Here is a 15,748-nt window from a genome sequence, read left to right on the forward strand (position 1 = left end):
AAGATGAAGTTAGTGAGCAGATCCAAGTGGTATTGAAGAGATAGAATCGATAGATCAACTGGATGAGAGGGACACCCATCACTGACTTGGGGAACGGTGCCTATCAGACTAGGAAGAGGAGTGGGGTCTGGGTGAGGGTGATGAAAAGTTCAGCTTAATTTAAAGTTCAAGGTCAGTATTCAAATGAAGGTGGCTAGTGGGATACAAAGGCTTTGAGCTCAGGAGAGAATTAGGCCAGCCATAAGCGTTTGGGAGTCATTGGCCTAGAGAGGTAAACTGAGGCTGTGGGAGCAAGAGGATCCTCAGGAGTGACAGAACTCTGAGAAACCTTGATGTTTATAGGTCAGCTGGAGGAGGCAAGGGCCAAATAGAAGCAGCCAGAGAGGCAGAAGGAAAGGCAGCCCATTTAATCCTCAAAATACCTTGTACCACTTACAGGTGAGGAAACTGCGGGCTTTTATAGTGTTTTATTAGGGCACGAGTACTAAAAAACTCAGAGTAAGTGTTTTCCTCTATCATATAACTGCCCTTTGCCTAGGATTTCTGGGTTAGCTCCTCCCCAACCCTTATCTTCTCGTTTAATGCCTCTGTTTCTTAGGTGTCTGTAATTTTAGTCGGTCCTTTTGAAAGTAGTGTGTAAATTAAAAGTTACCAGATGCTATTTGTGTACAGAAAGTTTTGATTGTCAGTTTTGGATAGGGTGGGCATGGAGAGGATGATGATGCATCGAACCTTGGTTTTTTTTTTTTTTTCAGACGACCTAGATCTTGGTGTGAGGACAAGATGAAGAAAAGGTTGGCTAATTCTCAGGACTGGTACCCCACTCCTCCCTCTGGCATCCAAGGCTGGTAGCACTAATTGATCCTCACCTGCCCTCCTTCTTCATGAAGCTTTGACAGGGGCTCAGACTCTTAGGCTGTCATCTTGCTGAATCAGAGCTGGCAAGCCTTCTGGAACCTCGTGCCGTCCCTGGAGTAAGCCACCACCCCCACAAACTACCAAAATGTCTCCTGTCTTTATTACGATGAACCTTTTATTATAGAGACAGACTGAACTCTCTTTTGCATAAAGAATCTCTGGATTGGGTCAGGAAAATCCACTCGCTAAAAGTTACCACCCAGCTCTCCCTGCCTCTGCCTCAGCTAAGCCCCCACTTACTATGTACATTTCAAGGTCACTGGAAACAGCAGAGGCTGCTGTTCCCAAGGCCAGGCTGGTTGGGTCGGGCCATGCTGGCCAGAGGGTCAGGGCTTCTGGCTGCCCACCAGCTCAGAGCCGCCCTGTCTCCCGCCCCAGTCGGTTGTCCAGAACCTGGAGCTGCCGGAGGAAGCCCGAGTTGGGGCAGATATCACGGTGGGCCTGCACCGTCTGGATGGCCTCCACCAGCGTCATGTTCTCGTAGATCATGAGGAAGGCAAGGACAACTGTGGCAGAGCGGCTCACCCCCATGGCGCAGTGTACCAGCACGCGGCCTGCGGGAAGACCCAACCTAGCATCAGCTACCTGCCCTCATACCACCCGCCCTTTTGGGAATCAAAGATACTTCTGGCCATCCTTCAGTGTACCTATTCCAGCATCCAGTAACTGGGGCCCAGAGACAGAAAGGACCTGACTTACAATCGCACAGCAAGTGAGTGGCAGAGCTAAGGTTAGCAGCTGAGATTCCCTTCTGCTGATTCAAGGTGCTTCCTCTGGCAACTCTGGTGGGTTGGTGGAGGGTTGGTGGGGGGCAGTACTCCTGGAGACCCCTGGGGTTTTGACAGATTACAGGGAGTGTCTATCTCCCTCTTTCCCCACAATTCTGCCTTCTCCCGTGCCACCCTATGACAAGCCTGCTCAAGAGCCTTGGCTAGGTCCTGTACAACACCCAGTCTCTTACTGACAGATACTGATGACCACACTGGACCTTAGTTATGCCTGTGACTATTGGTTTCCAAGGTGTCCCCAAAGAGGATGCTCACCAAATGGTAGCAACTGTTTGTCCCATAGGGTGGGAGGGTTGCTGGGGAGGTTTGTGGCCCAGATACTCCATCTATCAGTGCTACTGGAAAAATGGAGAGCCCCAGGTCCCACCCCCACCTTCGCCTCCACCCCAGTCCTTTCTCCAGGAGCTCACCTTGGGGAACACTGAGGGCAGTTCGGATGTATCGAGCAACGGGCAGAAAGTAGACACTGAGGTCGAAGAAGGGGTTGTCATCCGCCTCGATGCCATAGTACTCCAAGGGCAATCCGTGGTAAAACTTGGCACCTGTGTCCACCTGAAACTTGCCTGCAGCGACATTCACAACATGGGTGATGCCCAGCTGGATCAGCTTGCTCTTATCCCGGGCTGCATACCTGGAGAGAGGGCACAGGGGGAATTGGGAAGTGGGGGTAGATCTCACTGGGTCAGCTCTGGTTGGGCTGGAACTTGCCCCCTTCCCTCCTCTGCCACCTCCCTCCAAGGGTAGAGTTTGGAACCAGCGAACTGGCCCGGGTTAGAGTTCAAGACTTCCTTTCACTCAGGCCAACTTTTCTGCAGAATAGTTTGACCACATGCATCAAAAGCCTTAGAAATGTACACATACTTTGCCCGGCAAGTCTCCTCGTAGGAACTTAATTAAAGAAAGAATCTAAATTGTGTTCACAGACATGTAAACTGGATCTAATGATATTTAAGATGGTGAAAAACCAGGGGGATCACTAAATATCCTCTAACAGGTAAATGAAGTACTATGCAACCACTAAGATATAGTAGATGACAGGTAAACAAGGAAAGGTGTCGGTGTATATTGAGAAATATGCAGAATACAGAACTGCGAAAAATGTGGAATACAAAACAAAATGTTTAAGAATGTTTTAAAAATATGAAATACGACTCCATCGAAAAAGCTTTCTACATAAAGCAGATTATAAAATGGGACTATAAAATGAAACCATTTTAGTAAAAAAAAAAGTGAAAAAGCATTTATGTATGTATGTGTGTATGTATTTTTAAAAAGGCAACGAGAGTTTTGTTACTGGTTATCTGTAGAGGTATAGCATATTTGCCATATCGTTAGCAAGATACTAGTCCATATTTTCTAAATAGTAAGGAAAATTTCTAATATCCACATCTATTGGTCTGTATGTTATGAATTCTAAGAAAACTTTTAGGGAAAATGACTCACAGTCCCAACCTGTACATATACTCCCTCAAGAAACCCATGTGTGTTCCCAGGACACATGTACTAGAAGGTTTCTAGGATCGGTGTTCATAATAGCCTCAAAGTGGAAACAACTCAAATGTCTATATGAATGGATAAACAATAGAATGGATAAACTATGGTGTGTTGTACAGTTGAATAGTACACAGCAATGAAAAATGAATGGCTGCTGCTACATGTAATAAATAAGGGTGGATCTTAAAATTTTGAGCAAATTATGCCAGGCACAAAACACACACTATGATTCCATTTATATAACTTTAAAAGACAGACAAAATGAATCGTTAGGTACATAAGTGGTAAAACTATAAAGAAAAACAAGAAAATAATTGTTTCAACACTTAGTGGTTCTCTACAGGAAAAGGGTTATGATGAAAAGGGTTCAGTGGTGGCTTCTGGGGCACAAGTCATGTTCTATTTCTTGACCTGGGTGGTAAAATAACATAAGCTCTATGCACTTTTCTTATGTGTGTTCTACCTCCTTGATTAAAATAATATAAAAGGGAAGAAACATGTGCGAAGTGATAGTGGGAGGTGAGCAGGGGCCGCCTGTGTCCCCGCCCGCCCAGGGCTCTAGGAGAGGCTCCCCTTCTGCTCCCTCCACCCTCCTACATGGGCTGTACTTACGCATCTCCCAGGAAGAGGTTGGGCCAGACCTCGTTGATGTGGCTCAGCGTGGCAGCCCGTCGGACCCACAGCAAGCGCTGCAGCGAGGACAGTGTAGGCGGCTGGTAGGGGGCCCCTCGGACTGCCCCGTGGATCTTGGGCCTTCGGAGGTCCTGCTTCTGCAACGAGTCCATCCTGGAACACAGCGGATACCACGGTGGTGGGAGGCAGGCTCCCCGAAGGTGGTTCCAGCTGACCCAGAAGCCCGGGAGCAATGCAGAGCCCAGGCGTCCTTGGGACGATGCGGGAAGGGCCTCAGCTAGTTTGCATGAGGTTATTAACCAGGTCAGCTGAGGCCGAGGCCTAGACCCTTTCCTAGGGAACAAGGGAACCCAAAACTTGTCACCGCCGTGGGGCTGAGAAGCCCTCTCTCCTGCCTTCACTCCTTAAGTTGTGGGTCACTTGAGACTTTGTAGGAATGGAGACCTCAGATGACTGTGGCTCTCAATGACTCAGGCCACTCATCTCAAGTCCCTTCCTCTGCTCCTTCCAGGGCTGGTCCTCAGGTCCCCATCCCCTCCCAGTTCCAGGTGCTTGGAGAGCGGAGCCCATCTGTGAAGTGAAAGGCCTAGACTATGAACATTCATTAGCAGTTCCATAGTGAATGAGCTGATGCCTCATGTGGTAGGTCCTTATTTTACAGAGGAGGAAGCTGAAGCTCAGAGATAATTTTTTAAAGTGATGCCCAAAGCCATATGGCCGATGCGTAGCAAGGCTGCAGTTTCAATCGTTTTGTGATCCTGCATTTCTGTCCCCAGGCCTTCCAGTTACCATCTTTGGGGGCTCCAGAGAGTGGTCATTAACCCATTCATCTTTACGGGGGAGCCTGGTGTTGCTGTTCCACATCTGCCTATAGATCCTGGGAATGTCCTCCTTACCCCCACGACTCAGGCAAGCGCTGCAGGTCAGGCCTCGCCCAGGTGGGGCGGTTTGTCTCAGGAAGCATCTGGCCAACGGAGTCCGGGACCCTGCAGAGCTGGGACGTCAGTGGCACCAGAACACGAGTCTGCTGCCGTGCTGGGAATGAGTTCCTATCTTGACTAACTGTCCCTGGCCCCCTCAACCAGTGACTGGGGAATGTACAAACTGGGAAAAACATCTTTCCTCTCTGGTAGGCGGTGCCAGGACCAGAAAGAGAAACAGGCACCCAGGAGGCCACTGGCTTGGCCAAGCTCACCCAGTGGGCAGCTGGTAGGCAAGGTGGAAGTGAAGACCCAGCTTTCCCCTTCATCTTCCACTATGACCTCTCAGGGCAGGCTGCGTGGCCTGCCACCTACCTAAGGCATGGTCTGGGACCAGAAGTGGGGGAGTGGGTGTAGGGACAGGACTTAGCACGGGAGCGGAAAGGGCCGGGGGCAGGTTCCGCCCAGAACACAAACACTGTGAAGCGGCTAGAATTCCAGGTCCTCCCCTTGGAGCCCGTGGGGGTGGGGCCTGAGAGCAGACCTAGGCCACGATGGAGGGAAGCACAGTTCTTCCAGGCTCCTCTCTGCTTGGCATCTCTTTGGGATTAAAGGCTCTTGGGCCTGGAACTCCCCACAGAAGTGGGAGGCTACCCGAAGTAGTGGGAAGAGAACTTTAGAGGGAAGGAGGGAAGCCTGGCCACCATCCATTCTGTGGCCTCAAGCAAGTCTTTGCTCCTGTGCTGGCCACATTCCTCATGTTAAAGATCCTGGCCTTTCCTGACTGAGGAGTCTCTGGGGGTCTGATCTAAGAATGAAAGAGGAGTGGCTGGGTATGCAGCAACTATGAGTTAGAGAGTGATATAGAGTGTTGGAGTCGGGTAATCCCTGAGGTCCCAGGGTTGTCCAAAAGCCATACTGGTCTGGAGCCATCAGCTGGGGCTGCTTGAGCCCCAGCTGGGCCAGTCTTAGCAAAGCCTGGCAGGCCTGGGCTCAGGCCTCTGAGTTTGGCATAGGGTAAGGCTGCCCCCTGGTGGCCAGTGGGTGTCTTGCAGCCCAGCTGTGCCTGGGAACAGGCAGCCAGGTTCTAGTAGAGCCAGCTGGACCTTGCTCCTTCTGGAGGCTCCTGGGCAGAGGAGGAGAAGGCAGAGGGGTCAGGCCACAGCCCTCCCCTCAGCCTCCTTAGGAGACCCAGGCCTAGGTCTGGATACTGCGGCCTTTCCTTTGGAGTAAGGGACCCTTTCCTTTGGACTTAGGGGTACTACTTTCAGGTCCCATCAAGGGCCTCACTCCTGATGCTCATGGATGCACCCCCTACCTGCCTGCTCCATTCCACTGATGGCCCAGCCTACCTTGCCAGCCTGTGTCAGGCTCAGCACCCTACCCAGCGACTCATCCTTCAAGTTTCAGGCACACCCAAGAAAGGGAAGTTAGTGGCTACAGCAGCTCCCCTGGTTTCTGCTGGCCCCAGACCTGGGCTGACAAGGACCTTGCCTGACAATTCCTCCCACGTCTCCTCGGCCACCAGAGAATGAAGCAGGACCCAGCCTCTAGCAGGGACAGGGCTGGCCTGGTTCTCCCCGCAACTCACTCTAGCCCTCATTCTGCCTCCTTCCTGTGACTCCCGCTAAGCTGAAAAGCTGCCTCTGTAGGCAGCAGTTTTCCTGCTCTAATGTTGCAGCTGTTTGCAAGTTCAGACAGTTGTTTTCTGTCTGTGTGTCTCTGCTCCTCTCTACATTGCTCTACTGGCTTCCTCTGTCTCCCACCTCTCACAGGAGCTCATGCTGCTCCACAGCCTACATAGCGGTGGCCTTGGGCCAAGGCACAGGCCTTCTCAGGGCAGAGGGGCAGCTGTTTGCCATCCACCTCCTTAGTTGCAGCTCCAGGAGATGTTCTTCCTGACCTTCCCTCCTACCCACTCTCTTTGCCTCTTCCTCCCCACCAGGAAGACCAGATGGGACTGGAGGTCTCAGGGCAGGACAAGTGAAGAGTCTGGTGAAGGAAGCCTCGCCTTGAGGAGGATGGCAGGCGAGCTGCCAACTGTGAAATGCCAGTGGGTCTGAGCACTCAGTGTTCCTGCCTTGGAGGAGGGCAGACCTGGGCAGAGTTCTTAAGTCCGGTGCTTTTATCTGTGTGGGCTTCTCTGAGCCCCATGCTGTGAGAGTCCCATGAGATAATAAAAATAGGGCACTTCCCACAAGGTCTGCCTCATGGCAGATGCCCGATAAATGGTGGGTCTTACTATTATTATCACTACTATTATTATTTTTCCCCTTTCAAGCCTCAGCCATATCCTGGATAGAGGGTAACTTCCCCACAGGACAGCAAAGCTTGTTCTTTATTTCTGTGTTTCCTGATGTTTCTTTCTCTGTCTAATGATGATTATTGTTACATTCACCGCTAACTAAAAATGTACTATGTTCCAGACAGAGCTAAGTGCTTACATTTTCACATTGAACCCTCACAGTATACTTATGAAGCAGGTAATATCCCTATTCTACAGATAAGGAAACTGAGGCTCAGAGAGATTAAGCAATATGCTGAAGGTCACACAGCAAATAAGCATGGGAGTCAGGATTCAAGCTCAGGTCTTTCTGACTCTACTGTGCCTTTGCCTGTGCCTCTATCTCTGACCCAGTCTATCCCCCAATGTAACCCAATCCCCTCCCTGCCCCCACCACCACAACGCACACAGGCACAGGTGTCCTGGCCCTCATCAGCCTGCTCTGTCCACCCCCCCCCAAAAAAAATTGGGGCACTCACCCACCTGTGGGGGTTTCTGGCCCAGGCCGTGGTCTTCTCTGACGGACACTTTGTGCCGCTGATTTCCAGCTGCTTGTCTCTGCACACTTGATGCTGTTTCTATTTTTTGATTTGAGTTTAATTATAAAGCATGATGTGCTGCTCCCCTCTTGTGGCCTCCCCCTGCCATTCCCCAAGCCCAGCCAGGCACCTGACCCTTCTGGGAGTAGAGGCAGCCCAGGAGGGATTTGCCTGTGGTATATGTGTATGTGTATGTCGACTGTGGGGCAGGGAGAAGGAAGATCAGATAATCCATTTTTATAGCTCCCTTGGTGGTGTGGAGATAGGCAGAAAGTTAAAGCTGGAAGGATCTTCTACAGAGGAGGACAGAGAAAAAAAAACAGCCAAAATCACACACACACCCTGGTGGTATCACCAACATCAGAGCTCAGGCCCAGGGCCCTTTAGTTGGGAGCTGAGGATTACAGGACTGGCCCAGGATTAAGAGCTAGAAGACTCAGGCCGAGGGAAGCATGAGAAGTCAGACAGACAAAGGTATAAGTGGGGTTCAGAGCGGGTCTTTAGACCAGCCCTGGCCTGCAGTCAGAAGCTGTGTGTCTAGAAGCCACTCTGCCTTCCACCGAGCTCCTTTTCTCAAAAGGCATTCCTGGCCCAGGTCCCACTGTCCCTTGAGGCCAACAAGATGGTCTTTAAGGTCCCTCCTAAGTTTAATCGTGGTCAGTTAGGAACCTTGGATTTGAGCCTATTAAGAACACTCCCTGTTCTCTAGAGATCCTCTTCATATACCCAAACTTCAATACTCTTCCCCACTCACACTCCCAGATAACAGATGCACACAAAGACATATGCGTACCCACAGCCACTTACATGGGTCTCTGAAATCTGAGCTCCAGGGAGTAGGGCTCAGCCCTTGCTGGAGCTCCCTGAGCCTTAGGGAGAGCTAGTAGAGGCAGCTGTGGCCAAGGGCTACATGAACACTTAGAATTCCCTCTCACTCTATTCCCATGTTCCCCCCACCCCCTCCAACCCCCTCCAAGGGAACTTGGGGTCCCTGGCAAAGGAACCTCAAGGCTTGGCTGAGAGGACAGTCCATTCCCACCTGTGGGGACTGCAGGCAGTGGCTGAGAGGGAATGCAGGCAGCCGGAGGAAGCGGATGGAGTAACAGGCTCTAGGGCGGACCCCACACTGGGCTCTTACCAACTTCTGGATGTCCGCCTGGGCCAGAGCCACCAGCAGGGCCAGTGCCAGTGCGGCAAAGTGGCAGAGCCCCATGGTAGGGAGTAAGGACCAGCTCTGGGGGAGAGATGAGCTCCATGTTACAGGCAGATAAACCAAAGCCCAGATTGCCTGGGGCCACATCAGTAGGTCAGGGGTGAGAGTTGCCACCGAAACCTGCTTCTGTTCTGAACCCTCTGGGTAAGGTCAAGTGGGTATGGGTGCTGGGAGAGATGGGGAGGCAGGTTTGGGGCCCAGGGCTCATGGGGAGTGATGACCTCTCCCCACGGCCCCCTCATCTTTCAGAGTCCTCAGCCCCAGGGCTGCTGTGTAAGGCTGCACAGGGTGTGCACTGTACAACTCCTGGGGCTCCAGTCTCACAGACAATTTGGTGGATGGCACCCCTGGGAATTATGCAATGCTGTAGGCCAACTGACACCCCCCCCCCAAAGGCAGCTGCCTGACAGGAAAGACAGGCTGAGATTGGAAGTCAAGGTATCTTAGAGCCCCAGGCCGAGGAAGTGGGGTAATTGGACATGATCAGAGGTCTGCTGCTCTGCCAGGTTCCTGAAATCTGCTTAGAGAGGAGACAGCAGGGTGGGAACATGCCATTCCTGCCCTCCTCTTGGCTCCCCATACCCACAGAGCTCCCCACAATAGTTTCCCACCCAGCTCAGCCCCAGGCCTTATTCCAACCCCAGCTATAATGCGAATTTTCTTCCATTACGCTTATCCCCAAACTCTAAACCTAGCCCTCTTTCCTGTCCTAATCCTCATCCTCAAGATGCTCATTCTCCTGACAGCATGTGAGAAGGGGTTGGTATTGCTAAGGTGTTCCCCTTGGTTGGGTTGGCTATGCATCCAGGCACCAAAACAGCTCTTCTGGGCGGAGGGTGGGGGAAGAGTTAGGCCATGCGCTGAGAAGCTCTTGGCAAGAGGAGAAAGCCGTTGCTCTTCCATCTTCCAGGAGAGCCTAGGCCAGTAACCCATCCCCACTGGGAATCCCTGTGAACCAGTGGGTGGTGTGGCACAGCCAAAGTCAAGGTTGAGGAGAGCTGAAGGAAGGAACAATATGTGGAGCAGGAGCTGAAGGAGGGGTTGGGGGAGTGGAGAGCAGCTCTGGAGGCCTCCCCTCCCCCAACCCCCTCAGATGGCCCCGGGGGAGGTGGGAGATGTGAATGTGAGGAAGGTGGGCTGTTGGGGCCAGACAGCCACAGACCCAGGCTGGGTGTGGTGGAAGAAGAAGGGCAGTGGGCACTCTGCAGCTCCCTCACAATCCTGGTGCCCCCCCAGGAAGAGACATTCCTGCCTCCTCCCAACAGAGCTAGAGGAAAACACAGGGCTACGGCCAAAGAAACTGAAGCAGCACCTTGGCAACCACTCGTGGGCTGGGAGCCTGAGAAGCAGTGTCGCCACTGGGGTAACCCATCTTCTGCTGGGTGGCTGGGGGCATGGGCCTCCAACAGGAGAGAAGTGGCTTGGGGAGAGGGGGTATTAGGGACCTGTTCCCCTTGTGCTATTGCTCCAAATGCACTGAACACAGAACAAAAAGCCAGGGATAAATGGAAGCAGGAAGGAGTCTGAATAGATTTCAGTAAGTCCTTTGTGTCCTAAAGGGGTCACTGGAACCAGCAAGGAAGGGAGGTTAGGAAGGGTACTACGTAGGTCTTTGAGATCAGATTGGATTGGGGGCAGGTAGGGAGTGCGGTGCTGGGTCTAAGGCAAAGAACTGATTGGCATGACAACAGGAGAACTTGACATCAAGCAGGGCTGTGCAAGGTCATGGCTGGTGTCAGGAACACCTCTTCTCTGTCCCCATGTGGAAAGGATGAGGCAGGGCTGACATACGAATTAACTAAGCTTGGAGAGATAGCTGCAGCCACACTTTTCTCCCAGGGCTGTAGCTCGGGTCCTGACCTGAGGGGAAGTATGCAGAGGTATGGAAAAGTCCAGGACAATTCACAGGTGCTGCTGCCTTGCCCGGGTTTAGGTGTGTCCCCACAGGCTTTTGGCTGAGGAGGCAGGGCAGGGCAGCATCAGGACTAGGTGCAAAGGCCTCATCTCTTCTAGTTTATGCTTTTCACCCCTTTCTTTCCTAGTCTTTTCATCTTCTGGGTGGGCTGGGAAAGAGAGAGGGTCTTCCTAGAGGGTTACCTTGGCCAGGCCCTGTTAAGATCTTGGGTTGGCGAGGGGAGACCAGCAGGTTGGGGAGTAGGCCAGGCCCCCTTTGACCCTCACTGCCAGCTGCACACAGCCCAGGCAACCAACTTCTGAAATGGTCCCATCCCATGTCCCCTGCCAGCCTGCACCTGACCTTTCGCTTCTAGCCCTCGTTGGCTTCCTGCTCCACGTTCCCTGCCCAGCTCTCACCTGACCTCTCATTCCTAATTGCACCCAGCTTTGCCCCTCCTTGCCCCCTCGTACCTGGCCCAGCCCTCACCTGGCTCCTCAGCTCCGGCCAGTACTTCGCAGCTTCTGGTCCAGCTGGCAGAGCTGGTGGAGAAAGCCTCGGTTGGGGAAGACCCATCGATGCTGCCTCACGGTGATCACTGCCTGCCGAAGGGACATCTGCTGGTGCAGCATGAGGTAGGCCAGGACCAGTGTGGCGGAGCGGCTCACACCTACCACACAGTGCACCAGGATCTTGGCTGAGGAAGACATTCTGGTGAAAAACCCTTTCCCGCCAGCTGGCCCACCCAGGGACTGGGGTGGGGACCCAAGTTCTTTTCCCTGCTCTACTTTGGGTGTAACAAACCCATTCAACCTTTATGGGCCTCAGTTTCCTGATCTGTCAAATACATAGACCAACACCGATTTTGCCTACCCTTGGGATAGGGTCTAAAGTCCTTAATGTGGCTGCTAAGACCCTCCGTGAGCTGGTGCCTGCTGATCCTGCAGCCTCATCTCAGGCTGTACCACCCCAAGCCTCAGCTCTAGAAACATGAGATAACTTTCAGTTCCCTGAAGCTTTCATGGTCTCTGGCCTCCAGCCTTAGCACATGCTATTCCAACTGCCTGTAAAACTTGTCCCCTGCTCTCGGTCTGACTAACATCTACTGCTCATTCGTCAGGGTGCAGCTGAGACATGGCTTCCTCACACAGGCATTCCTGACCCCTCAAGGAATCACTTGAATCACAGAGCAGCTGATCCTTTTCGCCTCTGGCTCAGTGAATACTGTTGTAGAGGGAAATCCCCCTACCTCCCTGATCCTCTGAATTGAGCCCCCTGCACCTGTGCTCCCATAGCTCACCACATTTGCCCACTCACATAAGTACCACTCATAATACTTTACATTTTGACTGTCTTTTCACCAAATATGTAATAAGTGCCATGAGGGCAGACACCCTGCTTTGTCTAAGTGTGAATTCTCAGTATCTAGCTCAATACTTGGCACAGAGAAGATAATAAATAGCTGGTGAATAAATGGATGGAGAACAAATGGATATTAAGAAGTGATATGAGCCATAGTCTTGTCTCTCCCATTACACAGATGAGAAACTGAAGTTCAGAGAGGGCCACTGGCTTGCCAGGGTCAAGTAACAAGGGGCACAGCTCTCACCCAGAATGAACACAAAGTAGGGGTTCAGCTCCCCTCAGGTCCTTTGTTGTACCCTAGGTATTAGGAGTTTTTTCCATTTGAAAGTATTTTGAGACAGAAACCAGCCTTAGTTACCCAAGGCTGAGGGATGCAGAGAACTGTTTTGCTGTTTGGAAGACCTGGCTTCCTAGGGCTGCTCCTAACTCGCAGCATGGCCTTGCATTCGAGGCCTGTTTCCCTGTCTGTGAAGCAGCGTGGTTGGATAAATCACTGGAGTACAGAGCAGAGGAGTTTTAAAAACCTGATGGCTTTTTAAAAACTAAGGATGGGAGGGCACTGATGTTTGAAGGGAAACTGGACATCCCCCCATGACTGAGCAGGACGGGATATGAGATCGGACCCCAAGTCCTACCCCCAGGTGTGCTGAGGGCACGGTGAATGAAGTTGGCTGCAGAGGAGAAGTAGGCACTGATGTCGAAATCAGGGAGATCGTGGGCTGGCACCCCCAGATAGCTCACACTGCTGCCGTAGAAGTCAGGGCCACCCTGACAGTAGAGGCCCCCATGGGCGGCGTTCAGCACGTGGGTGATGCCCAGCTTCCATAGCTCAAAGCGGTTATTTGCTGTGGCCCTGGGGAAGGGAAGAAGGTGCTGGCTGAGCCATGGGGTCCAGAAAGGAGGCTTTGTCAGTCTCCCTACTTCAGATGGATGGAGCCATTAGGGTCCAAGGGAACTGGAAGGAACACAGCAAGCTTGAGCTCACAGCCCCACCCTCAGAGCTTTGTGGTGGGAGAGTTGCTGGTATAGGGAGTAATCTTTTCTTCCAGAGGTGATCTGCATCTCCCCCCTCCCCTGCCCCCACCTGCCCCTTGGCCAAGACAGGAAAGAAAGGATTGCTTCACTCCTGGGACCTGGCTGCCCCTCCCTTCCTGCCCCATGCCTCCCCACAGATTTCTGGCCTTTCCTGGCCACCACTCATACCTGCTTCTACTCTGTGAATGTTTAGAGGTGACACCTTTCCTGATTCATCTTTAGTCAGCCTTCCTCATCCACTCTGTGTCCAGAGGAAGGAGGCTGGGACCAGGAAGATACACTCTCTGGCCACTCCATTTCATACCCCAAATCACCATTCCCCAGGCCTCTGCCGCCCTAACTCAGCGATTGTCTTGGCTGTGCCAGAAGATTCCAGGAACTTCTGGGAGCGCTCCTCTTTAAGGCAGGAAAAGCCCGCGCTTCCCCCTGGTGGCCGTATCCGGTCACTGCACTCTTCCCAGAACACAGGGGTCCTGGACAAAGTCCCCGGCTTCGGCTGCTCAGAGCAAAACTATTTCTCCTTATCCCTACTCCTCCCCATCTCTGGTAAAGCACCAAAGAGAACTGTCTCTCCTTGTTCCCACCCTCACACTCCCTCGGCCAGCTACCACTCACGCATCTCCTATGTAAAGGTTAGGCCAAACTTCATCCACCCGGTTGCAAGAAGAAATTTTCCCCGCCCTCAGGAGCTCTTCCAGTTCCAGGACGCTGGGGCAAGGTGTGGCTTCAACATCTCCCCTCAGCTCTGGGAGCGAGGCCTCAGCCATGGGCCAGCCCACCCACCCCTCTGTCTCTGCAGTCACTCCTCTCTGCCTCTCCAATGTCATTTCATCCTTCCCAGAGATTGGCAGGGACAGGTGGAACAGGAGGAAGTGACTCAGCAAGTTGCAGCAGCCTCCAGAGAGAACAGGACATTTTCCTCCCAAGTCACCTCCTTAACCCCAAACTCTGTGACCACAGGGACTCAAGACATACCTCTATAAGTCACTTTACCACGCCATCTCAGTTTCTTCATCTGTAAAGTAAGGGTCATTTCATCTTCCTCAAAGAATTGTGAGGATTAAATGAAACAAAGGATATCCTGTCTCTAACACATGGTAGTTGCTTAAGAAACATTTTTGAACAGGTTTAGAGCCCTGAGTAGGCTATTTGGTTCTGAGGACTGAGTTAGAGATCCAAGGTAGAGAGAAGGTGGTTGGCTCCAAGGTTGAATGATAGAAAAAGCTCTGCAGATTTGGGTGGGAACCATATGGCTGTTGGATGAGTCTCTGGATTATAGGGCTCAGGGGAAGTTTCCTGAGTTGTAGAGTCAGAAAACTGTGGAGAGGTGGTGTGGAAGACCTCATCTAAGGGGTGCCCACAGGGTACATGGGTGAAAATTTGAACAATGGTTCTGTAATGAAGATGGCTGATTTCTCAGAAAAGAAGTCTGAAATGGGCACGTATGTCAAAGGGGGAGAAAGGAGATGAGCATTGCCCCATACTTTGTGAAGAGCCCAAAGGTCTTTCATCAGAAACGTTTTTGAGTTGCGAGGGAGATTCTTCTAATTATAAGGGCTTTTGTCCCTACAATAGAAACGGAGAAAGGTCTCTATTTGTCCTCCCAGAGCTAGTAATTGATAAAAGAGGTGAGATGTCTTGCCCACTCTCAGATAACTTCATGAAGGCCCTGATGGGACTAGGAGTATGAGCTACAGTGGGAAGCTTCTCAGCCATCCCTGACCTTGAGTCTAGCTTGAGGGTAAAGTCCACACCAGGAAATCTCATGTAAGGGGTCTGCACTAATATCCACCCCAGAACCTGTCCCCAACCCCATCAGAGCTACTGAAGTCTGCCTTGCACTGCTTGGGGAAGCAAGGCCCAGGAGGGGCTGGAGCCCAGGTCACAGGTGATTTTGGACTTGGTTTATGCCATGCTAGGCATAAGTTGGGATTTCTTTAAGGGTGGGGTAGCACAGGGGAATGAGAAGAGAACAGTTTGAAGTTAGGCAGATTTGTGTAGGAACACTGGCTTTGGCACATTTAACTGCCTCTAGCAAGTTTCCTGGCTCTGTAGAGTTTGCACAAGGTTTAAGTGAGCTACAAAAATGGCATGTGGCATAGCAACTGTCAGAGTAAAGGGGCAATAAATGAAACAATAATCATTGGATACTGGAGAGGAGCTGGAAACCTCTGAAGGAATTGGAATAATTTCCTCCCGTCCTCAAATCCCATTTACTAATCGCATAGGCCGCACCCGGTATCAGTTTGCTTTGGGCCTGAGGCATGCGCTCTTGGGTTTTCTCGCTGCGGTTCTCCCGCTCCCATCTTGAGCCCCGCGTCTCTTCCGGTTGTGGCCCCGCCCCAGTCCGCAGGGCTCCGCCTCCCGCCAGGAGGGCCCCGCCTCCCGAAGCAGTTCCGGTTCGGTTTCCGAGTGGCTGCCGGATCCGCGGAGCCCGGGCAGGAGCGATGCCTGCGCGTAGCCGCCACCGACCCCGCCTCCACTCGGGCTCCCCGCCTCGGGCTCCGCCCCCACTGCTCGAGGCGCTGCACTCCGGGGAGGCTCGGAGGGCCCCGGACTCCGACGGCGGCTCGGACGCCGACTCGGAGGTGGGTCCGGCGAGCCCGACTTGGACGGCGGAGGTGAGAGCGACCTGAGGCTGAGGAGAGGGGATTTGGGGGGGGCA

At 52.4% G+C, this 15,748-nt stretch overlaps 2 protein-coding genes across 8 annotated transcripts in view; one reads left to right on the forward strand and one right to left on the reverse strand.

The window, feature by feature from the left end:
• Positions 1 to 1,015: 1,015 nt before the first annotated feature.
• DUSP13 (dual specificity phosphatase 13) lies at positions 1,016 to 13,911 on the reverse strand. 7 transcript variants are annotated; one of them, XM_011355298.2, is made up of 8 exons: positions 13,699 to 13,887; positions 12,684 to 12,901; positions 11,173 to 11,380; positions 8,616 to 8,810; positions 7,521 to 7,615; positions 3,813 to 3,986; positions 2,117 to 2,337; positions 1,185 to 1,472 (listed from the first exon to the last, which is right to left on the reverse strand). In XM_011355298.2, exons 3-8 carry the CDS (start codon positions 11,257 to 11,259, stop codon positions 1,270 to 1,272), a joined length of 975 nt encoding a protein of 324 aa, XP_011353600.1. In that variant the 5' UTR covers positions 11,260 to 11,380; positions 12,684 to 12,901; positions 13,699 to 13,887; the 3' UTR covers positions 1,185 to 1,269. The 7 variants fall into 7 exon arrangements, with proteins under 7 accessions (XP_011353603.1, XP_011353601.1, XP_011353605.1 ...); XM_011355301.2 differs by lacking the exon at positions 11,173 to 11,380 and having other exon boundaries at positions 1,016 to 1,472; positions 13,699 to 13,903; XM_011355300.2 differs by lacking the exon at positions 11,173 to 11,380 and having other exon boundaries at positions 12,684 to 12,968; positions 13,699 to 13,911.
• Positions 13,912 to 15,477: 1,566 nt separating this feature from the next.
• SAMD8 (sterile alpha motif domain containing 8) overlaps positions 15,478 to 15,748 on the forward strand; it is a 55,020-nt gene continuing 54,749 nt past the window's right edge. The window contains exon 1 of the mRNA XM_011355446.2: positions 15,478 to 15,704. Within this exon, the coding sequence (XP_011353748.1) occupies positions 15,531 to 15,704 (174 nt within the window). The 5' untranslated portion in view covers positions 15,478 to 15,530. The remainder of the gene's footprint in view (positions 15,705 to 15,748) is intronic.

This window comes from Pteropus vampyrus, unplaced genomic scaffold (genome assembly GCF_000151845.1).
Source record: "Pteropus vampyrus isolate Shadow unplaced genomic scaffold, Pvam_2.0 Scaffold20, whole genome shotgun sequence".
Lineage (NCBI taxonomy): Eukaryota > Metazoa > Chordata > Mammalia > Chiroptera > Pteropodidae > Pteropus > Pteropus vampyrus.

Coding starts and splice junctions, on each gene's coding strand:
- DUSP13 (XM_011355298.2), bottom strand. CDS start 11,259: ATGGGTCTTCCCCAACCGAGGCTTTCTCCACCAGCTCTGCCAGCTGGA. Junction 7,616..8,615: donor ACTGCCTGCAGTCCCCACAG/GTGGGAATGGAC, acceptor ATCAAAAAATAG/AAACAGCATCAAGTGTGCAG. Junction 3,987..7,520: donor TGGGCCAGAAACCCCCACAG/GTGGGTGAGTGC, acceptor GCTGTGTTCCAG/GATGGACTCGTTGCAGAAGC.